Source organism: Rhinopithecus bieti, unplaced genomic scaffold (genome assembly GCF_001698545.2).
Source record: "Rhinopithecus bieti isolate Rb0 unplaced genomic scaffold, ASM169854v2 scaffold_14937, whole genome shotgun sequence".
Lineage (NCBI taxonomy): Eukaryota > Metazoa > Chordata > Mammalia > Primates > Cercopithecidae > Rhinopithecus > Rhinopithecus bieti.
In genome coordinates this window covers 1,559,329-1,574,089 of record NW_016808492.1, presented here as the reverse complement: position 1 = coordinate 1,574,089, position 14,761 = coordinate 1,559,329, and the positions used below count along the sequence as shown (strand labels likewise).

The 14,761-nt window shown below is 38.7% G+C and overlaps 2 protein-coding genes across 2 annotated transcripts in view; one reads left to right on the top strand and one right to left on the bottom strand.

Moving 5' to 3' along the window:
* KLHL32 (kelch like family member 32) overlaps nt 1-7,527 on the bottom strand; it is a 253,431-nt gene extending 245,904 nt beyond the window's left edge. The window contains exons 1-2 of the mRNA XM_017886771.1: nt 5,376-7,527; nt 5,058-5,145 (exon numbers count right to left, since the gene is read on the bottom strand). The gene's annotated coding sequence lies outside the window, so the exon portion shown is untranslated. The remainder of the gene's footprint in view (nt 1-5,057; nt 5,146-5,375) is intronic.
* A 112-nt stretch (nt 7,528-7,639) lies between these two features.
* On the top strand, nt 7,640-14,465 carry NDUFAF4 (NADH:ubiquinone oxidoreductase complex assembly factor 4). The gene is made up of 3 exons (XM_017886773.1): nt 7,640-7,865; nt 8,692-8,795; nt 14,088-14,465. The coding sequence occupies exons 1-3, from the start codon at nt 7,730-7,732 to the stop codon at nt 14,373-14,375; spliced, it is 528 nt and encodes a 175-aa protein (XP_017742262.1). The 5' UTR covers nt 7,640-7,729; the 3' UTR covers nt 14,376-14,465.
* The last annotated feature ends 296 nt before the right edge of the window (nt 14,466-14,761 follow it).

Sequence of the window (14,761 nt, the reverse complement as noted above, 5' to 3'; positions counted from 1 at the left end):
GAGACAGTTACAAAGGGAGAAAGGAACAGACAGATGGAGAGAACAAACACAGACCCTAGCTCTGGAATTATTGAGTTGGGTTTACCAGTTAAGGTAAAATGCCCTGGTGACAACTTGCTTTTCACATCTTTTCTGGGGTCCTTCTGGAATTCCCTGTTCTATATTCTTTGTTTTCACAATCTTTCATAATCTTCGAAATGAAAATGATTGCTTGAGTATTTGCTTGCTCTTTGCAGCTTTCCACTTTTTTTTTTCTCCCTACGCCAAATTATCAAGAGTACCTTCTGTAGCTGGGGCCAAGATGGACAACTGTTGTATTCATTAAATTGCTATGGATGGAAAAAAAAGATCTCATTGGAATCAAACCAAAACCGCTATGATGAGGTGTTCCTTACTTTCATATAAAGCAAGTCCATGGGGACATGGAGGGACAGATACACTACGAAAGGAAACTGATGCAGCAGGGAAAGCTGGAGCGAAGAAAGAAGACAGGGAATCATTATAAATGGGAATGGAGAGCAAGGGGAAAAGGCAAACAGATAAATGATGTTGGAAATTCAGTCGTTTATGGGGAATTATATCCCTACATCACAGAGTGATTTTAAATGTTGTCCTGTACATAATTACATCTGTCTTGTCACTATTATATTTACTGACTTATTTGCCTATTCCGGTATCAATACCATACCATAAAGTTTTGTATCACATTCTGATATAGGGTAAATCCTAACTAACTGCTGTTTTTCTAAAATCTATTGGCTATTTTTTCATATTTTCTTTTCTGGATGAACTTTATCAGTGATCGAGCTTCATTAAAAACGCGATTACAATTTTAATTGAAATTGAAAGTGTATCAAATTAATTGATTTTTTTTGAATAACTGACATTTTTACACTATTCAGACTTTGCATCAAGGAACCTGCTATGTCTAGCCATGTGTGTTTCATCATGTTCTTTCAAAATTTTTGTGGTTCACTAAGTTTGAGTTTTACACATAGTTCTAAGTTTATTTCAAGATGCATAATTTTTGTGGTCATTATCCATGAAACTTTCTGACCATTATATTTTCTTTCTTTCTTTTTTTTTTTTTTTTTTTTTGTGGTGGGGGGCAAAGTCTTGCTCTGTTTCCCAGGCTGGAGTACAGTGGCCTGATATCAGCTCACTGCAACCTCCGCCTCCTGGGTTCAAGCTATTCTCGTGCCTCAGCCTCTCGTGCCTGAGCTCCCGGATTACCGATGTGCACCATCATGCTTGGATAATTTTTGTATTTGTAGTAGAGATGGGGTTTTACTATGTTGGCCAGGCTGGTCTCAAACTCCTGACCTCAGGTAATCTGCCTGCCTCAGGCTCCCAAAAGTGCTAGGATTACAGGGTGAGCCATTGCCCCGGGTCTTGGCCATTATGTTTTCTAACTGATGGGTAGGATAGTTAGCTATTCAGCTACCTATTAAATTTATTTATTAGGTCTAATAGTCTTTGCCTGATTCTCTAATTTTCTAGGCAGACAGAAGTACTGATTTTGCAAAGGAACAAATAACATAACATTTATAATTCTTATTTCCTTTTCTTGTTCTTTGTTAGCCAGTCAATACGATACTTGCCATAATTTTCTGAATTGTACCCTTTATAAAGTAAAGACAGTTTTCTTCTATTCCCTGCTAGCTAAATGTATTATTAGTAATGGGTGTTGAATTTAACCAAATCTGTACTGGGAATCCACTGAAAAGATTACATAGGATTGACTGAACTGCCTTAATTTCTGGAGCTCAGGGGTACTCTTCCAGACTTACTAGGTCACTGGCAAAATTAAGTTTCTTATGGTGGTAGGATTGAGATATCTGTTTCATGTGGGCTGTCACATGGGGCCTCCTCCTTCCTCCCAAAGGCCCTGAAGTTCTTGCCATGTGGCTTCCTTGCAGGTTCTCTCAAAGACCCTCTAACAACATGGCAGCTTGCTTCTTCAAAGCCAACAGGAGAATCCCTCACCCTTATCACCTAAGGCGAAGCCTTATACAATGTAAAGTAATCATGAGAGTGACCATAATCTATTCTATTCTATATCTATGCCTTATTCTATTCTTTTCTATTCGATTGTGTTATATTTGTATTTGCTAGAAGCATGTCACACAAGGGAATGAGACTATCTAAGTATTATAATTGTATATAAGTTTATATATATTTTCTTTCAATTTTAAAAAATTTGTTTATATTTATGATCACATTCTTTCCTAAAATTCTTCATGTATTTTATTTGTTCTTTTATTTTCACTTGAATTTGTCAGATTTTATATTCTCAAAGAACCAACTTTTTGTTGTTGCTGTTGTTGTTGTTTGTTTTCTATGTAGTTGATTTCTGCTCTATCTTCAGTCCTTTAAAGAAATTGTTTTATTTATCTAAACGGAAAGAACAAAGCTGGAGGCAACATGCTACCTGACTTCAAACTATACTACAGGGCTACAGTAACCAAAACAGCATGGTACTGGTCCAAGAAAAGAGACATAGGCCAATGGGACAGAATAGAGAACCCGGAAATAAGACCACACACCTGTGATCATTTGATCTCTGACAAACCTGACAAAAACAAGCAATGGGGAAAAGGATTCCCTATTTAATAAATATTGCTGGGAGAACTGGCTAGAATATTCAGAAAATTAAAACTGGACCCCTTCCTTACACCATACACAAAAATCAACTCAAGATGGATTAAAGACTGAAATGTAAAACCCAAAACTATGAAAACCCTAGAAGAAAACCTAGGCAACACCATTCAGGACATAGGCATGGTAAAGATTTCATGATGAAGACACCAAAAGCAATTGCAACAAAAACAAAAATTGACAAATGGGATCTAATTAAACTAAAGAGCTCTGCACACAAAAGAAACTATCAACAGAGTAAACAGACAACCTACAGAATGGGAAAAAATTTTTGTAATCCATGCATCTGACAAAGGTCCAATATCCAACATCTATAAATAAATTTACAAGAAATAAACAAACAATCCCCTTAAAAAGTAGGCACAGGACATGCCCAGGCACTTCTCTAAATAAAAGATACATGCAGCCAACAAACATATGAAAAAAAGCTCAATATCACTGATCCTTAGAGAAATGCAAATCAAAACCACAATGAGATACCATCCCACACCAGTCAGAATGGCTATTCTTAAAATGTCGGAAAAACAACAGATGCTGGCAAGGTTGGGGAGAAAAAGGAACACTTTTACACTGTTGGTGGTAGTGCAAATTAGTTCAACCATTGTGGAAGATAGTGTGGCGATTCCCCAGAAACCTAGAGGCAGAAATACCATTCAAGCCTGAAATCCCATTACTGGGAATATACTCAAAGGAATATAAATTGTTCTGTTATTAATAAAGAGACATATGCGTGTGTATGTTAATTGCATCACTATTCACAATAGCAAAGACATGGAATCAACCTAACTGTCCATCAGTGATAGACTGGATAAAGAAAATGTGGAACACACACACCACGGAATACTATGCAGCCATAAAAAGGAACAAGATCATGTCCTTTGCAGGGACATGGATGGAGCTGGAGGCCATTATCCTTAGCAAACTAACACAGGAATAGAAAACCAAATACCACATGTTCTCACTTATAAGTAGGAGCTAAATGGTGAGAACTCATATACACATGGAGGGGGAACAACAAACACTGGAGCCTGTTGGAGGTCGGAGGGTGGGAGGAGGGAGAGAATCAGGCAGAAGAGCTAATGGATACTGGGCTTAATACCTGGGTGACAGGATGATCTGTGCAGCAAACCATCATCTAAAGTTGATGACTGTAGTGAACAAAATAGTAAGCCTTCCAAAAATCTCTGTCTCTTAATCCCTGAACCTGAGAATGCTACCTTACATAGCAAAATGCATTTTACAAATGTGACTAAATCAAGGATCTTGAGATGGAGAGATTATCCTGGATTATCCATGTAGGTCCAATGTAATCATAAGGGTGTTACAATGGAAAGAGGGAGGTAGGAAAGTCACAGAGAAGGAGATGTGACAATGAAGTGATGCAACTGCTGGCTGCCAAGAAATGAGGGAAGTACCTCTTCTCATGAAAAAAAAAAAAAAAAAAAAAAAAAAAAAAAAGAGGGGTAAGGAAAGAAGATTCTCCTCCAGAGCATCCAGGAGGAATATATCTCTGCTGACACCTTGATTTTATCCTTTAAAAACTCATTTTGGACTTCTGACCTCCAGAACTGTAAGATAATAAATTGTTTTGAGCCATTTGCAGTAATTTGCTAGCAGGAATGGGAAATGAATACAATGACAAAAGTCATGAGTGCAGTAACCACAAAGCAGGCATCTGGGCATAATTGCTGGTTGATCATTCTAATCTCTAATCTGAGGCCCAGTGTTCCTCAATATGAATACTGGATCTGCACAAAGCCTAGTTTGTTTTGGTTTTGAGTTTGGGGTACTATCCCCCGCTCCCAGTATTCTAGGTTTTACAGACCCACAACACGGCATCACTATGAAACTGGCCAAGCTTGGGAACCTTGTAAATTACTTTGGTTGGACTCCTACAAATTCTCTGGTTCCTAATCTGGAATCCAGGCCCTGGAGAGGTTCTCTCTGCCTGAACATGAGAACCTCTGCCAGAATAAGTCATTCCTCCATAAATCTGTGGTGCTTCTCACTAGTGGTTGAGATTTGATTGATGAAACCTCTGAGGGCTGTCCTGGGCCCTTTGAGCCAACTGTCATCCGGGTTTAGCTCCTGAAATCCTTTGGAGAATGCAGAATGCTGTTGAATTGCGTTCAAAAGAAGGAGTGCCCAGTGGTAAAAGTCTAGGCAGAGAGAAAGACGTGACGGCAGAGGGATACAAAGTGGGGACTATTTCTGTGGCCAATGCCAGGCACAGGCAGGTGGCATTTTATGCCCCAGAGCTAATGATTCCCACCCATATTCCAAACTTAAGAAATCCAACAATGCCACTATGTGTGCTGAGCATGCTAACCAGCAAATAAAAATCAAATTTAGCATACTTACTTTTTAAAAATTAAATTATTAAAGAACATGAGTCTTACTGTAATCTCAAATTTTTTAAATCACTTTCATTCACCTATTCACCAGAGCTTCAGAATATGTGTCCTTTTCAACCTGCTCCCTTCTCCTCTGAAAATGAAAACAATGCAAATATTAAACATCAGATTCTGAGCTGGGCATTGTAATAGACATTGGTACTAGACACTTGTACTGGACATTGTGCTAGACTGGGCATTGTACTAGACATTGTACTAGATATTTTTATTCTGTGTAAAACCCCTTAGGTGATTACTATTATCCCAATTTTAAGATGAGCAAAGTGTGTTCAACCACATTAAGTTACTTGCATAAGGACTCACTTCTGGAAGCAGGGCTAGTATTCAGGCAGAGAGAGCTTGTCCAGAGTCTGGACGCTAGCTCAGGGATCCTACTTGTCTTTCAGTTCATTTGACCTTTATTTGATATTTTGTTTAGTACCTACTGTTTATTAGCTCTGTTCAATGTGTTGGATACAGCAGTGAACAAGACAGACAAAAGTTCTGTCCTCAGAATTTACATTCTAGTGTGTTGTCAAGACCCTGGGTTTATTTTATCAGTATCTTATGATATTCAGCCATACACATGCATCATAATACTCCATTCAGAGGGAAGCTTCATCCTAAGCAGCATCCTACTTATACTTTCCTTGGGGATCTGACTTCAATCCTTAACATAAGCCCAACAGGAGTTCTTAAGTTTAGAGTTCCTGTTAACTTATATGTTTTGACAAGAAGAGCTGGAATTATGCATTTATGGTTCAGGTTTTATTTCCATGATTCCCAAAGGGTGACAGCCAATTGTGAGTTTCTGATGGACTGCAACTGCCTTCTGTTTTGCAATTTGAGGGTCTGAGCAGCACTGGGCCAGGATCTGGCAAAGCAGCTGACACATGCTGGAAGCTCTTTCAATGTTGAATCCAAGCTCTATTGGAATGTGTGAATTCAAAGAATTATTTCATATTGTAATCCCTACTGCCCCGACAGTAACTTCTAACATTACTTTTTCATGCTTCCCGAAGTTCGGTGGAATTTCTATGAAAATGAGATTTTCACTTTTAAAATATTTTAACAGGCAGTGAGTCGAATTTCTACCATGATTAAAGCACATAGATATAATGAAGCAGATTAAAATTTCTTAGCACCCATAGAAATAGAAATACCGTGGCTAAAAAGCCCTGAATCACAAGCATGCTTAAAAATATCAAAGATAGAAATCTTGGAGCAGCCTGCCACCTTCAGGATAACTTCCCAGTTAACGCTATCAGAGATCACTGATTTCAGCTTCTACAAATTCCAAATACCAATTCCTGTAAAGATGTTGAGTATAATTAAACAAAGGGCATTTAAATTAGAGTGGCTGAAGCCATCTTCCTTGCAGTGCTTTTGCTCTGATTAAGCATCATATTTAATGATTACATTTCCCTTTCTTCATTTTGGTTCTTTGATTCTTGTTTTATTATTATTATTTTTTCCATTCGATTATCTTTACATCAATATTTTCTTACTTTAAACTGGTTAAAAACAACCACTCTACTTCATTTTGCTAAGCAGAGATCAGGACACTAAAAATAAATTTTGCAGCCACAGTAAGAGAAATACTGTAACTTCGGAAATCCTACTACTTCCTTCCTGGTGGGTTGATTATAGATTAATAACAATATTTCTAAAGGGTCTTAAATAAAAGCAGCACTACAGTAACCTATTCAGGAAATGCAGAGAGACAGAGAGAAGGTGAATGTAACACTCGTTTTGTTTTTTTTTTGTTTGTTTGTTTTTGTTTTTTCTGATCTCTTATTGGCTGTTCCTTTCATTAAATTACACAGAGGCTTAAAAAGAATGAAGAAGAGAGAAGAGAAACAGGAGAGGAAATGACTCAGCATTTAGTAGACTGGAGAAGTAAATCAGTAGCAAAATAGGATAAGGGAAAGCATAACTAAAATCGATACCATTTGGTCAAATGAGAACGGGATGTAACAAATAATGGAAAAAGAGAACATAGTGGCTTGAAAATGCATCAGGTGGGGGGACAGGAAAATAAGAGGCATTTAAATTAGAGCAGCTGAGAACAAATATTCATCGACAATGAACATCCTTTCATTATTTTCCTTTTTTAAAAGCAGGAAAGGGCAACTTGAGAGCCCAGTTTGACCCTGGTGCAATAAGTTCCATTTTTATCGGCTAGCTCTTTGGTGGCATTGCCCTGTGAAACAACTTCAAGGTCAATTTCCTTACGACTTTGATTTTCAACTCTTCACTGACACTTTGGAATCACGTGGGAAGTCTTATCCAATGCTGGGCCTCACTCCACAAGAATTAAATCAGAAAGTCTGGGGTAGGGCCCGGCACGGAACTTTGCAGAGCTTCCTGGGTGACTCCCTCGAAGTTCCAGGGTTGACAGCAACCGTGTGTCTGGAGACTTAAGTCCCGCCGCCTCCCGCCGGAAGCGGCCCCCAGTGGGAACTGTCACTCGCCCCGAAGGGAGGGGCTCCCTTTTAAATTCCCTGGGCAGAGAAGCGGTGTGTGGCCTCCCGACCGCTAGTGGGCGACAGGCACGCATTTAAGCGCCCGCGGCCGGGCTTCCCCTCACATGTGCGCACGCTCCGGTCGTTCCGGAGGTTTCCTGAGCCGGTGTTCCCACGTGCGGCCTGAACCTGCGGACATAATGCTATGAGGAGATGGGGGCCCTGGTGATTCGCGGTATCAGAAATTTCAACCTAGAGAACCGTGCGGAAAGGGAAATCAGCAAGATGAAGCCCTCTCTCGCTCCCAGGCACCCCTCTACCAGCAACCTCCTGCAAGAGCAGATTAGTCGTGAGTGGTGCGAGGGCGTTTCGGAGCGCGGGGGCGCGGACTCCCTGGGCTGCCACAGGCTGTGCCTAGTGTGGGCCCGGAGGCCAGGGGACCGGCTTCAGTCTGCTCGGCCGCAGCCGCTCGTGTTGGCTGAGCGCTGGAAGGGGGAGCCGCTAGGCCAGTGACATTGAGACTGTCCTCCGCGCCCGCGGTGAGGTTGGCCGCCCCTCCTACTTCCGAGTCCCAGAGGCAGCAGCCTGTGCCCCCGCTAACCCGGCCCTCGCCGGCTCCTATGACGGACTTGATACAGGGCGTCAAAATCCGAGAGGGTCACAGAGCTTTTTCTAGGGGTCTTCAGTGGACAATGGACGCCGAGCCTGACCTGAAATTTTGATGTCCATTTAAAGTATTTTCCAAACAGTCCAAATGATTGTGTTTATTTTTTAAAAAATTAAAGTGGTTAGTCCGGGCGCGGTGGCCCAAGGCTGTAATCCCAGTACCTTGGGAGGCCGAGGCGGGCAGATCACCTGAGGTCAGGAGTTCGAGACCAGCCTGGCCAACATGGCAAAACCCCGTGTCTGCAAAAAATACAAAAATTAACTGGGCGTAATGGCGCGCGCCTGTATTCTCAGCTAGTCGGGAGGCTGAGGTGGGAGAATCACTCGAAGCCAGGAGGCGGAGGTTGCAGGGAGCCGAGATCACGCGACTGCACTCCAGCCTGGACGACAGAGCGAGACTCCGTCTCAGAAAAGAAAAGAAAAAAAAGAAAGGGTTTGTGTTAAGCGTTTAGGATATTACAGGAAATTTTCCTTGATTTTAATATTGTGACTTTTTTTCCTTTCCTTAGACTATCCAGAAATTAAGGGAGAGATTGCTCGTAAAGATGACAAGCTGCTGTCATTTCTAAAAGATGTGTATGTTGATTCCAAAGATCCTGTGTCTTCCTTGCAGGTAAATGTGTGTTTAATTAAGTGAATACACAATTTACTTATTTTGGGGCTTCAGGAAAATGATTAAGTGTGGCAAGTCGTAAAAAGAGTACTCTGCAAGTATGTGTTGTGATCGGTCTATGCGCCTTGGCAAAGTTTAAGCACAGTGGTCTGAGACAACAAGACACTTATGCCTTGGTTCATTGGATATTTACCAGAATTCTAAAATAACTTGTGAAAGTATTGATACAGAGCAACTGTGTGAATTATTCATAGTATTTCAGAATTTGTAAGGCATTACTCCAGTGGTTGTCATTTGAGTGACAAAAGCAGAGCTTTAATATTTTTTTCTCATTCTTCTGTGGAATGAGGTATGTTCTAATCTCAGAGACTCCTTCAGTAGTATAGTTGGGTTTTGTGGGGTGTTCTGTTTGTTTTTTTAAGGTTGTATTCAGATAGGACATTTAAAATTAGGAGAAGGATCAAAGAATACACTGGGAATGGGAACCTATGTGTCAATCCATATACTGTATTATGTAAGTCCTGGGCACAAGTGCTTTGTATATAGTGATGAACAAAACTAGTCCTTGCTCTCACAGGGCTTATGATGTTGTGAAGGACACAGACATTGAACAGATGAGCAACGATGTGACCGTAATTATGGGAAAAGTACGGGCAGTGTTGAGTATATTGGAGGGACCTCTTTGAAATTGGAGGATCACGGATGGTTTCTGAGAAAGTGATAGTTAAATGCTCAGGCCTGAGGGATCAATTGGAGTTAACCAGATAAGTTTTTGGGGGCAGGAAGATTCTAGTTAGGGGTAAAAGTTTAAAGGATAAGAAAGTGCCAACAACTTCCAGATTTTTTTTTTCACTCTAAAATATTCTAATACTGTCTCTCTGTCTCTGGATATTTGCACAGATAGAATTATTAATATAATTTTCACTACAGAGGAGAAATAATACGATTTGTAAATTGCTGTGCATAGTAATTGTAGGGTTCAGTTATCACCAAATGCTCACATTAAAAAGGTATAGGGTTAATGTCTGTGTTATGTTATTTTAAAATAGGTGTTGAATAATACTCCCCAAGTATTCTTTCTCTCATGTTACTTAATTATGCATATGCAAATTCACTCTTGGGAACAAAAAAAAATTAATGCTTTGTATGTAGAAGACTCAGTTATACATATAACGAATGCATAAAGAGATATGTATATAGTGATATTAATATTTCATGGGGACATTAGGAAAAGTCTAAATAGATTCCTTAGGGAGAGTGATAATGAAAACTGGAATTGCCTTTTGTTTATGTTCTTTGTTCCTTTTTTTCCTTCAGGCAGTTCATAGTTGTGGTGCCCCTAGACATCGTTGATACTGTGCCTTTCATATGGCAAATTATTTATTTGTTGTCTCACTTTTTAACATATTTATTCAAAATTCTGTCAAATATTTCAGTCTTTTTGTCTTTTGTGATAAAGGAATACTGGGCCCACTCTAACATCATATAAACTCTTCTGTGTTTTCTTCCTGTAGTTCTATAACTACATTTTATATTAAAATCTTTATCTGGCATTAAATGTGGTTTTTGATGTGTGCAATAGATGAGTTGAACCTCTTTTCAGACAGATGGCTAGTTGTCTAAATATAATTTGTTGAATAGCCCAGACCTTTCTCCACTTACTTAAAATGCATCTCTAGATACACATATGGGTCTATTTATAGACTTACCAGTTTTACTTCTTTTTCTATTTTTACACTAGAACCATAGTTTTAATTAATAGAGCTTTATAATGTATGTTGATATCTCTTATAGTCTTCTCTCATTGTTTTAAAAAGTTTCTTGTCTCTTTTCGAAAACACATTAATATTTTTCTAGATGAAATTGTCATGTTCTTTATTAAAAGTCTTTGAGGGGTAAAGGGAATGTTGTTACTGTGATGAGAGCTTTTTTCACTTTAAATTTGAACTGTTTATTGCTAATACAGTAGTCTTCCCTTATCAGCAGGTAGGTTCCAAGACCCTCAGTAGAGCCTGAAACTGAGGGTGGTACCGAACCCTATATATACTGCTTTTTCCTATAAATCTATACTATGATAAAGTTTAATTAACAACTAATAAAATGGAACAGTTGCAACAATTTCAGGGTTAGAAGATTCATTTTTATTATCCATGTTAGCATTCTCACCATATGATTTTTTTTCCTCATTAAGTCAATGACTTTTACTTTCTCACTTGAAGGAAGCCCTTTATGGCTTCTCTTTGGCATAACTGAGTTGCCAGCACCACTTCTCTTGTGCTTTGGGGCTATTCTTGGTAAGGTAAGGGTTACTTGCACACAAGCACAGTGATGCCACACCGTCTGATAACCAGAATGGCTACTAAGTGACTAACAGGCAGGTAGCCTATACAGCGTGGATACACTGTACAAAGGGAGGATTAACATCCTAGACAGAATGGAATGGATAGCATAAGAATTCATTATGCTGCTCAGAGTGGTTTGCAGTTTGAACCTTATGGATTATTTACTTCTGGGGTTTTTCATTTGATATTTTTGGTCTGTGGTTGACTCCAGATAACTGTAGATAAAGCCTGGGACTACTATATATCAGAAAGTGAGTGGTTTTTATAGTGTAACTACCCACATTGCTAGGTTATTATTTCTGTTAGGTTTTCAGTTGATTCTCTTTTCTAAATATATTCTTATATCTATGTAAAATTAAAAACTTCTCTTTCTAGTATTTATACTTAATTTTTTTATTGTGTTGTATATATTAACATGCCAGTGAAAGTAGGCATTCTCACCTGTTCCTTCCTTCCACAGGATGTTGCAAATGTTTAAGCATTAATTATAATAGAATGATACTTGTTTTCTATTAAAAAATACTTATATCACATTTGGGACATTTTCTTCTATTTTTAGTTTCCTAAGGGTTTTTTTTTTTTTTTTTTCCAGTCAAGAGGTTTTTGAATCTTCTTAGATTTTCTTTGTGTCAAATAATTATTAATTTTAATATTTACTATTAATTAGAAAGGAAATCTGAATACAGACGTGCTTGGAGTAGAAGGAAGATCTTCCTTACCTGGGAATAGGAAAATGAGAGAAACTTTGAGATTTGGAAAGTGAAGAAATTGAGAAGAGTGTTTCAGGCCTAGTTTGCACTATAAAGATACAAGAGTGTGTGATGCCTTTGAAGAATGGTTAGAATTCACTGCAGTTATGGGAAAATGTGCAGTGTGAATTTGGGAGAAGTGAGTTGGGATGGAGAGTGATGGGGTCAGATCATAAAGGCCCTTATTTTTCTTGCTAAGGAGTTTTGTTTTATTCTGAAGACAATGGGAAGTTATTAAAGAGTTAATGGTCAAAAAGTGATGTTAGATTTGAAAGTAGGCTGGTGGGGGAACAAAGTGCATTTTATCTAATTAGAAGAGACCAGATAGGAGGTATTTGCAGTCATTTCTGCAAGAGACATTGACTTGGACTAGGGTGATTTAGCAGTACGGGGGAGAAGTAAGTGAGTTCGAGAGAGACATATGATGCAGTATCAACAGGATTTGGTCATTGATTGGTGATTGGTGTAATGAGTGAGGGAGAGGGAGATGAAGGTATAATCTCATTTTGGGCATGAGAGATGGGTAGTGTTGGTCATTGAGATTGAGGATATGGGAGTAGAACTGGTGATAGGTTTAGTTTCAGATAATATTGAATTTGAGGAGCATGTCGGTCATTTAAGTAGAGATACCTGTTAAGCATTTGGGTTGGGAAATCAAGAAAAGGTCTTGGTTTATCATCACAACTTTGGAAGTAATTAACTTGTAGGCAGTAATGGAAGTTAGAGGAGTGTGCGGGATTACTTTGGAGGAATGTGGAGAGTGAAAAGAAGGCCTGGGCACTCTTAAATGTCACACACTGACATTTAAGGGTAAGCAAAAGGAAAAGGGTCCATGAAAAAACCCTGAAGGACCCACTGAAAAACTGATGGAAAACTGAGAGGGTGGCATAGAAACCAAGGGGGAAGATAGTTATAGGTACATTGGAGTGGTCAGCAGTGTCAGATGTAGTGAGATACTGTAGTGAGTCCAAATGAGGTCTAAAATGTGTCCTCTGAATTAAGCAACTAGGCAGTCATTAGAGATAGCAAGCATTATTTCTTTTAAACATTACCTGAAGAGAAGGAAACTGGTCATAAAAGAGGTGTTGGCTTTGGGTTTGGTGGGCATGTTAAAAAAGGTAGTAACTATAGCATTTATATATTTGGCCAAAAAGCAGCAGTAGGCACGGTGCAGTAAAAAAAGGAAAAGAAAAGAAAGAATGTTAGGCATAGCTAGGAAACGAGAATGAAATGCAGAGCACACACACCAGGATTAAGCTGGGATGGGACGGCTAGATGGAAGGATGGGTGTGCATAGGTTGTTTTATTTATGCTGGAGTGTATTGGAGGCGTTAGTTTATTTTCTCAGGGGAGACAAGATCACTAGCAATATTTGAATTCATTCAAGATGTTTGGGAGCGCTGAGTATGAAATACAACAAAGCTGGGAAACAGAATAGATGTTATCAAGCCAGCTGTTAGGGTGGCATCAGAATCCTGCCCTTTTAAAACAGGTGCAGTTTTTAATCAATTATTTTCATTGTTCTTTTAAAACACATGAAATAATGTGGTGAGTGGATGGTATACATTTGATTATTATTTTCTAGAGCTACCGACATTTCTTAATAACGATAGAGCTATAGTTATGAAAAGGCAGTGTGGCAAAAGTACTATTAAACTATGGCTCATTATAATAAGAAAATGAAGTTTGGAAAATCGTGTATAGAATTTGTGTTAGTCCATTCTTGCACTGCTATTAAGAAATGCATGAGACTGGGTAGTTTATAAAGAAAAGAGGTTTAATTGGCTCACGATTCTGCAGGCCATACAGGAAGGATAGCAGCTTCTGCTTCTGGGGAGGCCTCAGGAAACATAATCATGGCGGAAGGGGAAGCAGGCATGGCTTATATTGCCAGAGCAAGAAGAAGTGGGGTGTGGGGGAGGTGCTACAGACTTTTAAACAACCATATATGGTGAGAACTCTATTGCAAGAACAGCACCGAAGGGGGAAATCTGCTGCCATGATCTAGTCACTTCCTACCATGCCCTACGTCCAACATTGGGGATTACAATTTGGTGACAGGAGATTTGGGTGGGGACACAGATCCAAACCATATCAGTTATTTGAAGGGGAATAGTATAGATTTGAGAAGTATGAAAGTAGATAAGTAGATGTCAGATCTTTTCTCTCATCCTAAAACCTTTTTTTTTTTTTGATACTAGGTAAAAGCTGCTGAAACATGTCAAGAGCCAAAGGAATTCAGATTGTCGAAAGACCATCAGTTTGATATGATAAATATGAAGAGCATTCCCAAAGGCAAAATTTCTGTTGTAGAAGCATTGACACTTCTCAATAATCATAAACTTTATCCAGAAACCTGGACTGCTGAGAAAATAGTGCAAGAATACCAGTTAGAACAGAAAGATGTGAATTCTCTTCTTAAGTATTTTGTTACTTTTGAAGTCAAAATCTTCCCTCCTGAAGACAAGAAAGCAATACAATCAAAATGAAGAAAATCACAAAAATTTCCTATGTGTACTCCTCATCCCTCATCCTGTATATTTTCTTTTTTTGCATATTAAATTATGTTAATTACCAAATATTTAATGCTCTCATCATGAGGGCATATTCTTAATATTTATTGAGCTCGCTGACTTTTCAAGATTGCCATAGAATGTATTTTGTTTTGTTTTAATTTGGTTTAGGCATATTTCATATGTGTGACTATCAACCATCATGTACTTTATTTTAAGTAAAAGAGTTAATTTTGTTATTTTAGACACATCGTAAACCAACTTTTAAATTGGTCGTAAGAACCCCTTGGGAAGTGGTCTGAATCTCTCATTTAAGTTTTCTTTCAGTTAGGTGTTTAGTTTCATATCTTCATATGTGATAG